This window comes from Gigantopelta aegis, chromosome 8 (assembly GCF_016097555.1).
Source record: "Gigantopelta aegis isolate Gae_Host chromosome 8, Gae_host_genome, whole genome shotgun sequence".
In the NCBI taxonomy this organism is placed as follows: Eukaryota; Metazoa; Mollusca; class Gastropoda; order Neomphalida; family Peltospiridae; genus Gigantopelta; species Gigantopelta aegis.
Genome location: NC_054706.1, coordinates 63,426,872 through 63,440,692, shown reverse-complemented (window position 1 = coordinate 63,440,692; position 13,821 = coordinate 63,426,872). Strand labels below are relative to the sequence as shown.

General features: G+C 36.5%; 1 protein-coding gene across 1 annotated transcript in view; it reads left to right on the top strand.

Moving 5' to 3' along the window:
* LOC121378951 (transmembrane protein 94-like) overlaps positions 1-13,821 on the top strand; it is a 69,227-nt gene that overhangs the window by 27,930 nt on the left and 27,476 nt on the right. The window contains exons 11-13 of the mRNA XM_041507348.1: positions 4,555-4,620; positions 10,899-11,020; positions 13,502-13,595. Of these exons, the coding sequence (XP_041363282.1) occupies positions 4,555-4,620; positions 10,899-11,020; positions 13,502-13,595 (282 nt within the window). The remainder of the gene's footprint in view (positions 1-4,554; positions 4,621-10,898; positions 11,021-13,501; positions 13,596-13,821) is intronic.

Genomic DNA, 13,821 nt, shown 5'->3' with positions numbered 1-13,821 from the left:
GCCTGTCTCTCTCACTCTCACTCTCTCTCTCTCTCTCTCTCTCTCTCTCTCTCTCTCTCTCTCTCTCTCTCAATCAAAATAACCAATATTAGACACCAAATAGGATCGTTTTACATCTCTCTGCTCTTGTTATTAGTAATTTTCATTATCAGTTATTTCTAGTACAGCATTTCCATAAATTCATGTTATAAATGTTTGCATTTTGCTCTGTCTTTGTTATTTAAATTTTCAGTAATTGTATAATATTTGTTCCATATCTGTTATTTTGTATTTGTAGACCTGCATTTACTTTTTTAGTATAAAAAAACTAAACAAAAAACCCACATAATGTGAACATTATTAACTGATTTGTCACATCTAAGACACCTCACCACCATTTTCTCTGTTACTATATGTAGCATCTTAATATAGTCCAGTTTAAGAAAATTAATAAGTGTTTAAAAAGATTTATTACAAAATAACAGATTCCAAATAATTTAACCTTTGCAGTATTTAAATTAATCTAGTCAATATTTTGAAGTTATTTTATGACAAATATTGAAATAGCAATACATCGGAAACATTGCATGGTCACTCACTGTTAGTACCTGTATGGCTCACCTAGCACATTGCCAAATTAGTCAATTTATAAGAGAGAGAGAGAGAGGGGGAGGGAGGGAGGGAGGGGGAGAGAGGGAGGGGTGTGTGTGTTTGTGTCTTTAACATGCCCATGTTCCACTACGGTTCAGGCAGATCTGTCGCGGGCCAAGTCTCTGGATAGCCAGTGGCCTGGTCCGGGACAGAATACTAATGGACAATTTGGATTATTACTTCAAAAAGGAGAAGGGGGAATTTAATAATTATAAATTTATATTTTAAAGCACATGAAAAAAAAGATAAAAACACCTTGGAAATGTAATTTTTTGGTGAGTTTATATAAAGTAGACTGATGTAAAAGCACATAGTAGTAGTCATTTAATAAAAGAGCTGATAAAATTCCATTCCATTGACTGGTCTTAATAATTGATGATTAAAAACAATATTTAAAGAGAAAAGAATTATTATAAATGTTTTGGTTTATTTTATTATAAATTTATGTTTAAAAAAGAAATGAAAAAAATATTAAATTAAAAATAAGAACAATAAGAATTTCTGTTATATAATTTGTAACTATATAATATAATAATAATAGTTAAAATAAAAAAGTAATAAAAATATAAATAAATATTTTTAAAATGTTAAAGTTTGAAAAAAGAAAAATATGAAGTCAAATCATTTTTAGTTTTAATTATGTATTTCAGTACATATTTTTGTTTCCAGAATAGATAAAATTAATATATACAAAATTGGATCACTTATTTTTCAATCTTATTATTATATTGTAATAATACAGATTCAAACAAAATTCAGAATACAATATTCTAAGCAAAAAAACCCCAAAAAACATTACTTTATGACATTGTCAGATTAAAATAATAAAATAACAAAAACTATGCTGTTAGCAGATTTATAATGACCATGAAAGCAAATACCATGAAACCCTAATAAACATTCCAAACCAAACAGGTTGTCATGAACTATGGACGATTCCATTTTTCTATGCTTCTCCCATTATTAATAGTCAAGCTTTTCTTCCTGTTAATAACAACCCAACCAGCTCCCAGTACTCATAGACCAAGCACAGACCTTTTACCTTTGTGAGGTCACACACCGGGTCAGCTGAAGTCATATGAGGACAGCCACCTCTGTTTCTGGGACAGCAAAGTGCAGATGGTGGCCTGGCCTGACCCATGACAGTGTGAGGGGGAGGTTAGGCAGGTCTGACCCATATCAGTGTGAAGGGGTAGGTGAGGAGAGTGCATTCTCAGGACAAAGTCATCAGACCTGAATGCACCACACCTCCTGCTGACCTCACTTAATAGTACTGGTTGCAGTGCACTGGCAGAAGCCGGATCAATAGAGAAATAACAGCAGGGCATCATGTAGCTCCACACTCAATAACAGGCCATTTATCTCAGTAGTGGTGATCTCTTTTCTGTCAGGGTCAGGTTTTGTTGTAGGCGACAGCAGAACAAACGGTGCACTGATTAATCATGGAAGACTTGGTTGTTTTCTTTTTTAAAAAGAAAAAGAAAAGATTTTTCATAGTGTCGGGTATAATAAAAAGTCAGTTTTTTTGTAAATTAATGGATAAAGTGGTGTTTTGTTTAAGGACACCACTAGAGCACAGTATATAGCAGGTGTGGATCCACGGGAGGGTGCAGGGGTGTACACCTCCTAATTTTGAAATGGCCCATAAAAATCAGAGGTTAGCAAATGAATACAGTGATACTTTTCAATACTATAGGAAAAGGAAGGAAGGAAATGTTTTATTTAACAACACACTTAACACATTTTATTTACGGTTATATGGTGTCAGTCATATGGTTAAGGAACACATAGATATTGAGGGAGGAAACCCACATGCGCCACTTCATGTGCTACCCTTTTTCGATTAACAGCAAGGGATCTTTTATATGCACCATCCCATAGACAGGATAGCACATACTATGGCCTTAGATGTACCAGTCGTGGTGCACTGGCTGGAGCGAGAAATTTTAATACTATAGAGGAACCCTTCTTAAACATTGTACCCCTCCCTCTGTCTAACAGCCATCAGTTTGTACAGAGCTGTATACCTCAGGCTTCTGAGAATTGAACATTTGTATAACATGTTATGTCTATATAAAAGATATCCTGAATTTAATGACATGTGTAAATGATTCCATGGCTCTCTAGTGCCTCGTTTATAGGGCAGCAACTCCCGAGGAAATCCTTTAATAAAAATTCCATCCCTCTTGCATTACCACAGAGGACTGCCACTCCCAGATTAGTTGACTAAAACACTTTTAGTAACTTTGTACTGCATTATATTTTACTTCAGAGACAATGCAAGTCAAGCTGTATATCTTGGCTGTTCTTGCATTTTGTCTTCACCTTTGTATTAAAAATGATATTTAATTTGTATATAATTAAATGGTAATTTGTAAAGAAATAGTTTTATTTACAATGGATTTCTTTTTTTAAGAAATGTTATTTCAATTGGTATGGGTTTAAAACTTAGTAACATGTTTTTATATGAATTTTAACTTTATTAATTTATTTATTATCGGTTTCCTTTTGACGCAAACAAACTATTATACGGTTAGCACATGGTTATTACTCAACAAAGAACATTCTAGTTTTGAATTTGGTTGTGCAGTTAAATTTCAATGTGATAATTGGAGGGCTAGTTGAATATGAGATGGGCCGGTAAGATTTTTCTTCAACTGGCCCTGCTGGCGACCATCGTTTTCATGTTAAATTTCAACCCTGCTATTGACTGTAGTTGCATTCAATTCCATAGCGCCATACCTAGAAATGTCTTTCTGGCAGAAACACTTGACTGTCCTATCTGTAGGAAAGTACACGTAAAAGATCTCTTGCTGCTAAAGGAAAATGTAGATGCTGATCTGAAGACTGCCTGTTTGACATCCAGCAGCTGATTAATTAATCAGTGTACTCAAGTGGTGGTGTTAAACAAAAACAAACTTTAAGCCTTGATGTTCTTTTTGCATGTGGATAGATATTTTATAACTTATGCCCCTTGTGGGCTCAGTGGCTGGCCTTTATCCACATGTTTCACTAACTCGTATCAGGTTAGGTTTTAGTGGTTTTAAATAAAATAGCTGTTTCAGGTCAGTCAAACGTTCATGTGGATGGCTATTGTGATGGTCTTATTCTTAAGTATACAGGACAGAGCTATCCCATAAAAGTTTAAAGTTTGTTTTGTTTTAAGGACACCACTAGAGCACATTGACATCGGCTATTGGATGTCAAACATTTGGTAATTTTAACATATAGTCTTAGCGAGGAAACCCGCTACATTTTTCCATTAGTAGCAAGGGATCTTTCATATGCACCATCCCACAGACAAGATAGCACATACCACAGCTTTTGATATACCAGTCATGGTGCAGTGGCTGAAATGAGAAATAGTCCAATTGGCCCACTGACGGGGATTGATCCCAGACTGACAGTGCGAGCGCTTTACCATTGGACTACGTCCTGACCCAAATATCCCACAAAAGACAGTTATGAAAGATATTTCTATCTATCATGGGCTATTACATGATTACACTTAACAAGGGTAGTATGACATCATTGATAATATTATATAGTGTCATATTAATAATACAAGACGGTCATGTGAGGTCATCACACAGCTGTTTTAGATTGATGTTTTTTAAAATTCAAACTTTCATTACAAAAGCTGTCTTGTACATTTGTAGTGTTAACTTATATGTCAGTTTGTGTAAAATCATAGTTTATTTACCAGATAGATGAGAGAAAAAAGACTACATACCAGTAGTACGCAACCATGTGGAATAGAAAAAGAGCTCTCTCTTGCAGATTGCATATGGTTCCCCTCACCAGTCGTCCCTGGGAAATTCCCCACCCCTTAAATACAAAATCATGGTTTCAGCCATGCTTGTACCTGTAATTAAAATCTAATGCTTTTCGTGCTTTAATTTATTGTACGTACCTATTTTTCAGAATGCGTTTGGGCTACATTTTGATGACCCATCTTGGAAACAGCATGTTAATTCTTTGAAACCATTGGTAAGATGTGTGTATGATTATTATGTTGTTGTTTTTGTTTCTAAACCAAATCCAGCATGGATTCATTTATAGACAAATAGAATGTCTTCTATTATGATAATAAATTGAACATTGTGTGAACATTCCTAGAGGCTATTGCTGCTGGTATGATGTGTATTTGCAATCGGAAAATGATCATTGTGGCACCGGTAAAGATATGTACGGAGCAACCTCTCAAAACCAGACCCTCTATAAACTGGAATTCCCTCAAACAAATTTCATGGTCCCCTTTCAAAAATCAGAACAGAACTGGATACTCTTAAAAATTAAATGTTTTACTTTGTCCTGAGGGACCGGCCTCGGTGGTGTTGTGGTTAGGCCATCGGTCTACAGGCTTGTATATGTACTGGGTTTGGATCCCAGTCGAGGCATGAGATTTTTAATCCAAATACTGACTCCAAACCCTGAGTGAGTGCTTCGCAAGGCTCAGTGGGTAAGTGTAAACCACTTGCATCGACCAGTGATCCATAACTGGTTCAACAAAGGCCATGGTTTGTGCTGTCCTGCCTGTGGGAAGTGCAAATAGAAGATCCCTTGCTGCCTGTCGTAAAAGAGTAGCCTATGTGGCGACAGCGGGCTTCCTCTAAAAAACAGTGTCAGAATGACCATATGTTTGATGTCCAATAGCCGATGATAAGATAAATAATCAATGTGCTCTAGTGGCGTTGTTAAATAACACTAACTTTACTTTGTCCTGAAGGTGTCTGGTTTAGAGGGGTTTCACTATATATGTGATAGGAGATTGAACATTGTGGCACTGTTAATTCCTTGAAACCATTGATTATTAGGCATGTATTATTTTGTATATAGACTTTCCTCATATGTACCAATTGTATAGTATTGATTGAAAAAACAAGAGAAAAAACAAAATTAGCAAAAAAAACATTCAATACAAAAATCAAAGAAAAACAACAGCAAAAACAGCAGCAAAAACATCATCATCAAAAACAACAAAAACATCATCAACAACAATATTGTTATCAACTATAAAAACATCATCAACAACAACAAAAATATCAACAACAAAAACACTATCATCAACAACAAAAACACTATCATCAACAACAAAAACACCATCAAAAACAAACACCATCATCATCAACAACAACAAAAACACCATCACCAAAAACAACAAAACACCATCAACAAAAACAAAACACCATCATCAAAAAAACAACAACACCATCATCAAAAACAACGAAAACACCATCATCAACAACAACAAAACACCATCTTCAAAAACATCATAATCAACAACAACAAAACACCATCATCAACAACAACAAAACACCATCATCAACAACAACAAAACACCATCATCAACAACAAAAACATCACATCATCAACAACAACAAAACACCATCATCAACAACAAAACACCATCATCAACAACAACAAAACACCATCATCAACAACAAAAACATCAACAGCAAAAACACCATCCTCCTCATCAAAATCAAAAACATCATCATCAAAAATAAAAACACCATTATCAACAACAAAAACACTATCATCAACAACAAAAACATCATCATCATCAACAACAAAAACACCATCATCAACAACACAAACATAAACAAAAATATCAACAACAACAAAAACACCATCATCATAAACAAAAACATCAAGAAGAAGATCATCATCAACAATAAAAAATATCAACAACAAAAACAAAACATCATCATTAACAACAAAACCAGATCAGCAACAACAACAAAAAACAACATCATCTTCAACAAAAAAACAACATAATCAACTACAACAAATAAAAACAACAGCAACAACAAAACCTGACATGTCTTCTAAAACAACAATAACAACAAATCCTAAAAGGTCCTCCTAGGGGTACTGATTGAACAAACAAAATTAAATAAAAAGAGAGAAAAAACCCCCCCCCAACATGTCTCCTTTGGGGGATTGATCCCCAAGACCCATTCTCTACACCTGCTAAAGTTAAATCCTGCTTCTGTGTAATTAAAATTCCCACACATCAGGTGTTGTTAGTTGACTGATATTCCTGTTAGCTGTAACATAAGCAGGTTAATCGTAATATGTGATATATTGATTCAGCTCTCGGGTTCATTAACCGAGATTAAAAACAGCTTGATAAGATGCTCTTGAGGGCACTCAAGTCTCTGCGGAGTGCAACAAGGTAACACCCGGATGTCTAGAGTGTAGAAATGTCTTCTTAAGTACACCAAACAGGATCCTGTAACGTGGAGTTGTTTACCTGACACTACCCTACTGGTGTGTACCATGTTGCTTATAGGGTGTGCAGGTAACACGATTGTACACAGCCTAGATGATTTGTGATTTTATATTTCAGTCAGTAGTGTTTTCTAATTTTATATTTCCGTTAGTGTTGTACATGAACCTCTGGTCAATTCAAGATACCAGTCGTACCTGCAAAAATACAAGTGTGGGAATGAACTCCACCCCATTGGGATAATATACCTAACCCAAACTGATTCAAGGCAAATTCCCATAGACCAATCAGCCAATAAAACGTAGGTGTATGTCTGGAGTAATACAAAAGTTGTGTGGAGCAGAAATTGATTTTTTTTTTTTAGTAAATACCAGATGTTCATACATATTTAATAACATTGATGTGTAGTTATTAGTGGCTTACAAGCTCGTACAATAAAGAAAAGAAGAAAAATTCTCTATATAGGACTTATCGGCTGGAATAAATCAGCTAATTAACTTCTGCAATGCACAATAATCATTTACCAACATATGGACTGGTCCATCAAAAAATCATGAATGGGCAATCTATCACATTGGGAGAGTTCATTTTAATCACAAGGTTATTTAGTGTCAGAAATGGACTGCCCCAGAGAGAAACAAAGGAGAGAGAGAGAGAGGGAGGGAGGGAGGTAGGGAGGGAGAGAGAGAGAGGGGGGGGGGGGGGAGAGAGGGATATATATATATATATATAGTCAATAGGAAATCTGGTTTATCTCAAATAAAAATGAATTAAATAATGGGTAAGATTACTGATATTCATTGACTTTGTAAGTAGTGGCCTATCTGACAAAGTAGGCAGGTCTGACCTAGGTTGTTTTAGTTCTCGGTCGTTTTGTCATGAATTAATGGAATTATTCTGGTGTACTAGCCACGAAAAATAACATCTTGCTGTCTACCAATGAATTAAAAGACGTCAATTTGTGTATCTATTTTGAAAAAAAAGAGTTAAATACTTCTTTTTTAGTCTAGAGCTATGAATAATGTGTAATTGTTAGAAATAAGATTTAAAAAAAACAAAGAAAAGAAAAGATTAATTTTACACATATATGTGTCTAATGTTTTATTTTTTAAACATTTTACACATTTTTAGGGATCTTTTTTATTGCAACAAACTGCCCAAATCAATACAGTGTACCCTCAATGTAGTTGGTTTGAAATATAAAATAAAAATAGTATCAAGTAGAGAGATTTTAACTATTCTAATTATTAAATAAAATTCTGTTCATAAATGAACTTTCTGAAAACAAACACTATTTATAATATTTTTAAATCTATAATTTATGAATTTATAGTTTATAGGAAGGAACAAATGTTTTATTGAAAGACACACTCAATACATTTTTATTTATGGTTACCGGGTATATGGTGTTGGACAAATACCATAGTTAAGAACTCAGGCAAAGAGGAACTCTGCTGCTGCTGCTACAGTTTTTGATTATAGCAGCAGTGGATCTTTTATTTCATCCTACAGACAGGGCAGTACATACCACAACCTTTGTTACACCTTTTATTGAGAACTGGCTAGGATGGGGGGTAAAAAATGGGTAGAATGAGAAATAGTCCCATGGTGGGGATCTGTCCTAGACCAATTACGCGAGCGCTGTACCACTACAATACAACCGGCCTCGGTGGTGTCGTGGTTAAGCCATTGGACATAAGGCTGGTAGGTACTGGGTTCGCAGCTCGGTACCGGCTCCCACCCAGGGTGAGTTTTAATGACTCAGTGGGTAGGTGTAAGACCACTACACCCTCTTTTCTCTCACTAACCACTAACCCACTGTCCTGGACAGACAGCCTGGATAGCTGAAACGTGTGCCCAGGACAGCGTGCTTGAACCTTAATTGGATATAAGCACGAAAATAAAGTTGAACTGAATTGAACTACAATACAATAGGGGTGGGATGTAGCCCAGTAGTATAGCACTCGCTTGATGCACTGTCAGTCTAGGATGGAGCCCCTTTTGTTCTAGTTCCTGCCAGTGCTCCACAACTGAGATAACAAAGGCTATGGTATGTACTATCCTGTCATCAGCCTCTTAGCATAACTGCCTAACTCATTTTTAGAGCTTCAGAGAAAAAAGGAACAACTTATTTTTATACAAACTGAAAAGAATTCTTTAAAAGATTATTTGAACAAGAGCAAAGTTTTGAAAAAAGAACAATTATTAGCTACATATATGAGCTACATTTTATATAGTTTAAATATATTTTACTGAATAACAAGTTAAAAGTGTTATTCCTACTTTTGCTTTCACATAAGCATCGCAAATCGTCTTACAGAATACATATACTAAATGTTCCAAACTTTATTCAGAAACAAGAATAAAATCATTATTCAGTGTTAGGCCACCCCAGGGCCCGTGCTTATAAAAGTCAATCTCTAATGACATCACACACATACAAGTTGTATGGCGTTGTCATGACATTACTGTCTCAGACTCTCTTAGAGTCTCGAGTCTAGACTCTAATGACATCACACACATACAAGTTGTATGGCATTGTCATGACATTACTGTCTCAGACTCTCTTAGATTCTCGAGTCTAGACTCTAATGACGTCACACACATACAAGTTGTATGGCGTTGTCATGACATTACTGTCTCAGACTCCATTAGAGTCTCGAGTCTAGACTCTAATGACATCACACACATACAACTTGTATGGCGTTGTCATGACATTACTGTCTCAGACTCCATTAGAGTCTCGAGTCTAGACTCTAATGACATCACACACATACAAGTTGTATGGCGTTGTCATGACATTACTGTCTCAGACTCTCTTAGAGTCTCGAGTCTAGACTCTAATGACGTCACACACATACAAGTTGTATGGCGTTGTCATGACATTACTGTCTCAGAGTCTCGAGTCTAGACTCTAATGACGTCACACACATACAAGTTGTATGGCGTTGTCATGACATTACTGTCTCAGAGTCTCGAGTCTAGACTCTAATGACATCACACACATACAAGTTGTATGGCGTTGTCATGACATTACTGTCTCAGACTCTCTTAGAGTCTCGAGTCTAGACTCTAATGACATCACACACATACAAGTTGTATGGCGTTGTCGTGACTTTACTGTCTCAGACTCTCTTAGAGTCTCGAGTCTAGACTCTAATGACATCACACACATACAAGTTGTATGGCGTTGTCATGACATTACTGTCTCAGACTCTCTTAGAGTCTCGAGTCTAGACTCTAATGACATCACACACATACAAGTTGTATGGCGTTGTCATGACATTACTGTCTCAGACTCTCTTAGAGTCTGGAGTCTAGACTCTAATGACATCACACACATACAAGTTGTATGGCGTTGTCATGACATTACTGTCTCAGACTCTCTTAGAGTCTCGAGTCTAGACTCTAATGACATCACACACATACAAGTTGTATGGCGTTGTCATGACATTACTGTCTCAGACTCTCTTAGATTCTCGAGTCTAGACTCTAATGACATCACACACATACAAGTTGTATGGCGTTGTCATGACATTACTGTCTCAGACTCTCTTAGAGTCTCGAGTCTAGACTCTAATGACATCACACACATACAAGTTGTATCGTGTTGTCATGACATTACTGTCTCAGACTCTCTTAGTCTCGACTCTAGAAGTTTTATAAGCACCAGGCCAGATTGTTTTCAGTAAGTCATTACAAATCTACAGTTGGGGAAAATCCTCCCGAATTACATCACTATTCTACTATTCTACTGTCATTTTCCACTTTAGCCAAAAAGCAATTTTAATGCAGGATTTTTAATACTTAATTTTTGTTGTTAAAATAACATTTATTGGAAATTAAAACATACGTAATGTTTTACCCTGATATTTAACTACCAGTTATAAAGTTAATGTTTAATGATTGAACATTGTGCTATATTTCATGGTTTTAGCATTGTTATATATTTCAAGGTTTGTGCATTCTTCTACATTTCAGGGTTTGAACTTTCTACTATATTTCAGGGTTTGAACATTGTGCTATATTTCAGGGTTTGAACATTCTACTGAACACATGTGAACAGTCGACGGTGCCGGCGTACACCCAGTTCTCCGACCATGTGATGTGTGCTGCCCTCGAGAAGGAGGAGACCGTGGCTGTAGTCAACAGAAGGTTCGAGTTTCTATCTCAATACAAAGGGTTGAGGCGTAGCCCAGTGGTAAAGCGCTCACTTGATACGTGGTCGGTTTGGGATCGATCCCCGTCAGTGGGCCCATTGCACTATTTCTCGCTCCAGCCAGTGCACCACGACTGGTATATCAAAGGCCGTGGTATGTGCCATCCTGTCTATGGGATGGTGCATATGAAAGATGCCTTGCTGCTAATCAAAAAGAGTAGCCATATAACCATAAATAAAATGTGTTGAGTGCATCGTTAAATAAAACATTTCCTTCCTATCTAACATACGCAAACACATTACCTTGTGTGTCTACAATCTGTCTTTAAAATACAATGTCACTCTGTTACCTACTTACATGTACATGTTAAAGTTAAAGTTTGTTCATTAATCATCGGCTATTGGATGTCAAACATTTGGTAATTTTGACTTATACTCTAAGAAAGGAAACTCTACATTTTACCATTAGTAGCAATGGATCTTTTATAAGCACTGTCCCATAGACAGGATAGCACATACCATGGGCTTTGATATACCAGTCGTGATGCACTGGCCACTAGTGTAGGAAGTAGGGGAGGGGGCAAGGGGGGCAAGTGCCCCCCACTTTTCTGATATTTTGTTTTATATTTGTTTTATAATAGTATACAACTGTGTAAGTATAAAAGTGTGTACCCCCACTTTTTGGCACCTTCCTACGCCAGTGCTGGCTGAAGTGAGAAATAGCCCAATGGGCTCTGTCAACAGTTTATGTACATGTGTATCAGTATTTACTTATTCTGTATCACAACCAATTCCCCATGACCGGTACACCAAAAGAGTTTTTGCTGCTAAGTGAAAATTGTAGTGGGTTTCTTCTGAAGACTATATGACAGAATTACCAAATGTTTGACATTCAATAGCCAATAATGTGCTCTAGTGGTGTCGTTAAACAAAATTAACTTTTACCTATCAATACCCAACTGATCAGTGCAAAAATGAAAGACCTTGGAAAATTGCAGGTGAAAGTACACAAAACATTCCTTTCTTTTCAAGAGCCTGCATAGTTTTATAGGCTAATTCTTATAGGTTTCTGATAAACAAAAAGTCTTATTGATCGATTATGAAATATCTAGGGACAGATAACTTTTCTAGAATATTTTATCATATAATATTGTGGAAACAACAAACAAATTGCCAATCTTTTAGGTGAATCAGAGTATTGTTTGCGATTAAGCAAAATGTTTTAAAAAAAAAATAATTCATTTCTGACCCACAAAATGAACAATGTTAAGTCTCATTAAAGGTATTGCAGTTTGAATTTCAACTCTTGTAAATAACCACAGCAATCAGTAGTGCCTTGGCAATTGCCACAGCATTTTAAATTTACTGTGGCATTTATTTTTCTGTGACATTTATTTTTCTGTGAAAACTTTCAATTTTCTGTGTCAGTTTTCTTATTATAATTTCTTTTTGTTGTTGTTGTAATACTGACAAATTAAACTCCTCTCATGTACATTAACCGCAAAACTGCTGTGGAAAATGCGATATAATGAGAGAGGAAGCCTGCCGACACCACTATGTGTGTTACTCAGTACTATTTTTAATTAGCAGCAAGGGATCTTTACTATGCACCATCCCACAGACAGGTTAGTATAGAATATGACCTCTGTTATACCATCCGGGGTGGGATGTAGCCCAGTGGTAAAGCGTTTCGCTTGATGCACGGTCGGTCTGAGATCGATCCCCATCGGTGGGACTCATTGGGTTATTTTTCGCTCCAGCCAGTGCACCACGACTGGTACGTCAAAGGCCGTGGTATGTGCTATCCTGTCTATGGGATGGTGTATATAAAAGATCCCTTGCTGCTAATGGAAAAATGTAGCGGGTTTCCTCTTTTAAGACTATATGTCAGAATTACCAAAAGTTTGACATCCAATAGCCGATGATTAATTAATCAATGTGCTCTAGTGGTGTCATTAAACAAAACAATTTTTTTTCACTTGTTTTGGCCATTCTATGAATGAGAACTTAGACCTGGATTTACAAATGACATTTTGAGTTGATATACATCTCTTACTTTTACATTGGGGGCAGGGGTGGGTGGGGTGGGTGAGATGTAGCCCAGTGGTAAAGTGCTCACTTGATGCGTGGTCGGTTTGGGATCAATCCCCATCAGTGGACCCATTTCGCTATTTCTCACTCTAGCCGTTGCACCACGACTGGTACATCAAGGGCCGTGGTATGTGCTATCCTGTCTATGTGATGGTGGATATAAAAGTTCCCTTGCTGCTAATCAAAAAGAGTAGCTCATGAAGTGGAAACAGCAGGTTTTCACTTTCAATATCTGTGTGGTCCTTAACCATATGTCCGACGCTATAAAACCGTAAATAAAATGTTTTGAGTGCGTCGTTAAATAAACCATTTCTCCTTTTTTTTTCTCCTTACATTAGACTATATATAGTTGACTCAAGAAAATATTATTTCATGTTTGTTTTTAGATGTCTGTGTGAACTTGCAAGGGAGATGGGTTTCTCAGAGCAGGCTGGGAAAGCGTTCAGCCACAATGAGATTCTTGGCATGTACAGACAAGTGGTGAGAATCTCTTTAAACTCAACATTCAGGACTTTAAATCTCACTGAATTTGGGCACATCAGGCTTTTTGTCTGTTATCATCACACCAAGGTTGTTTTTGTGCTGTAACGTTAATAATAGCTGGTAAAGAGTTGTACATGCAGTAAAGTACACTTATAACGAACATGTTTAGAACGAACTGCTGCATAGAGCAACCTGATTGTAAAGTCCCGTTTTATCTCCCTAT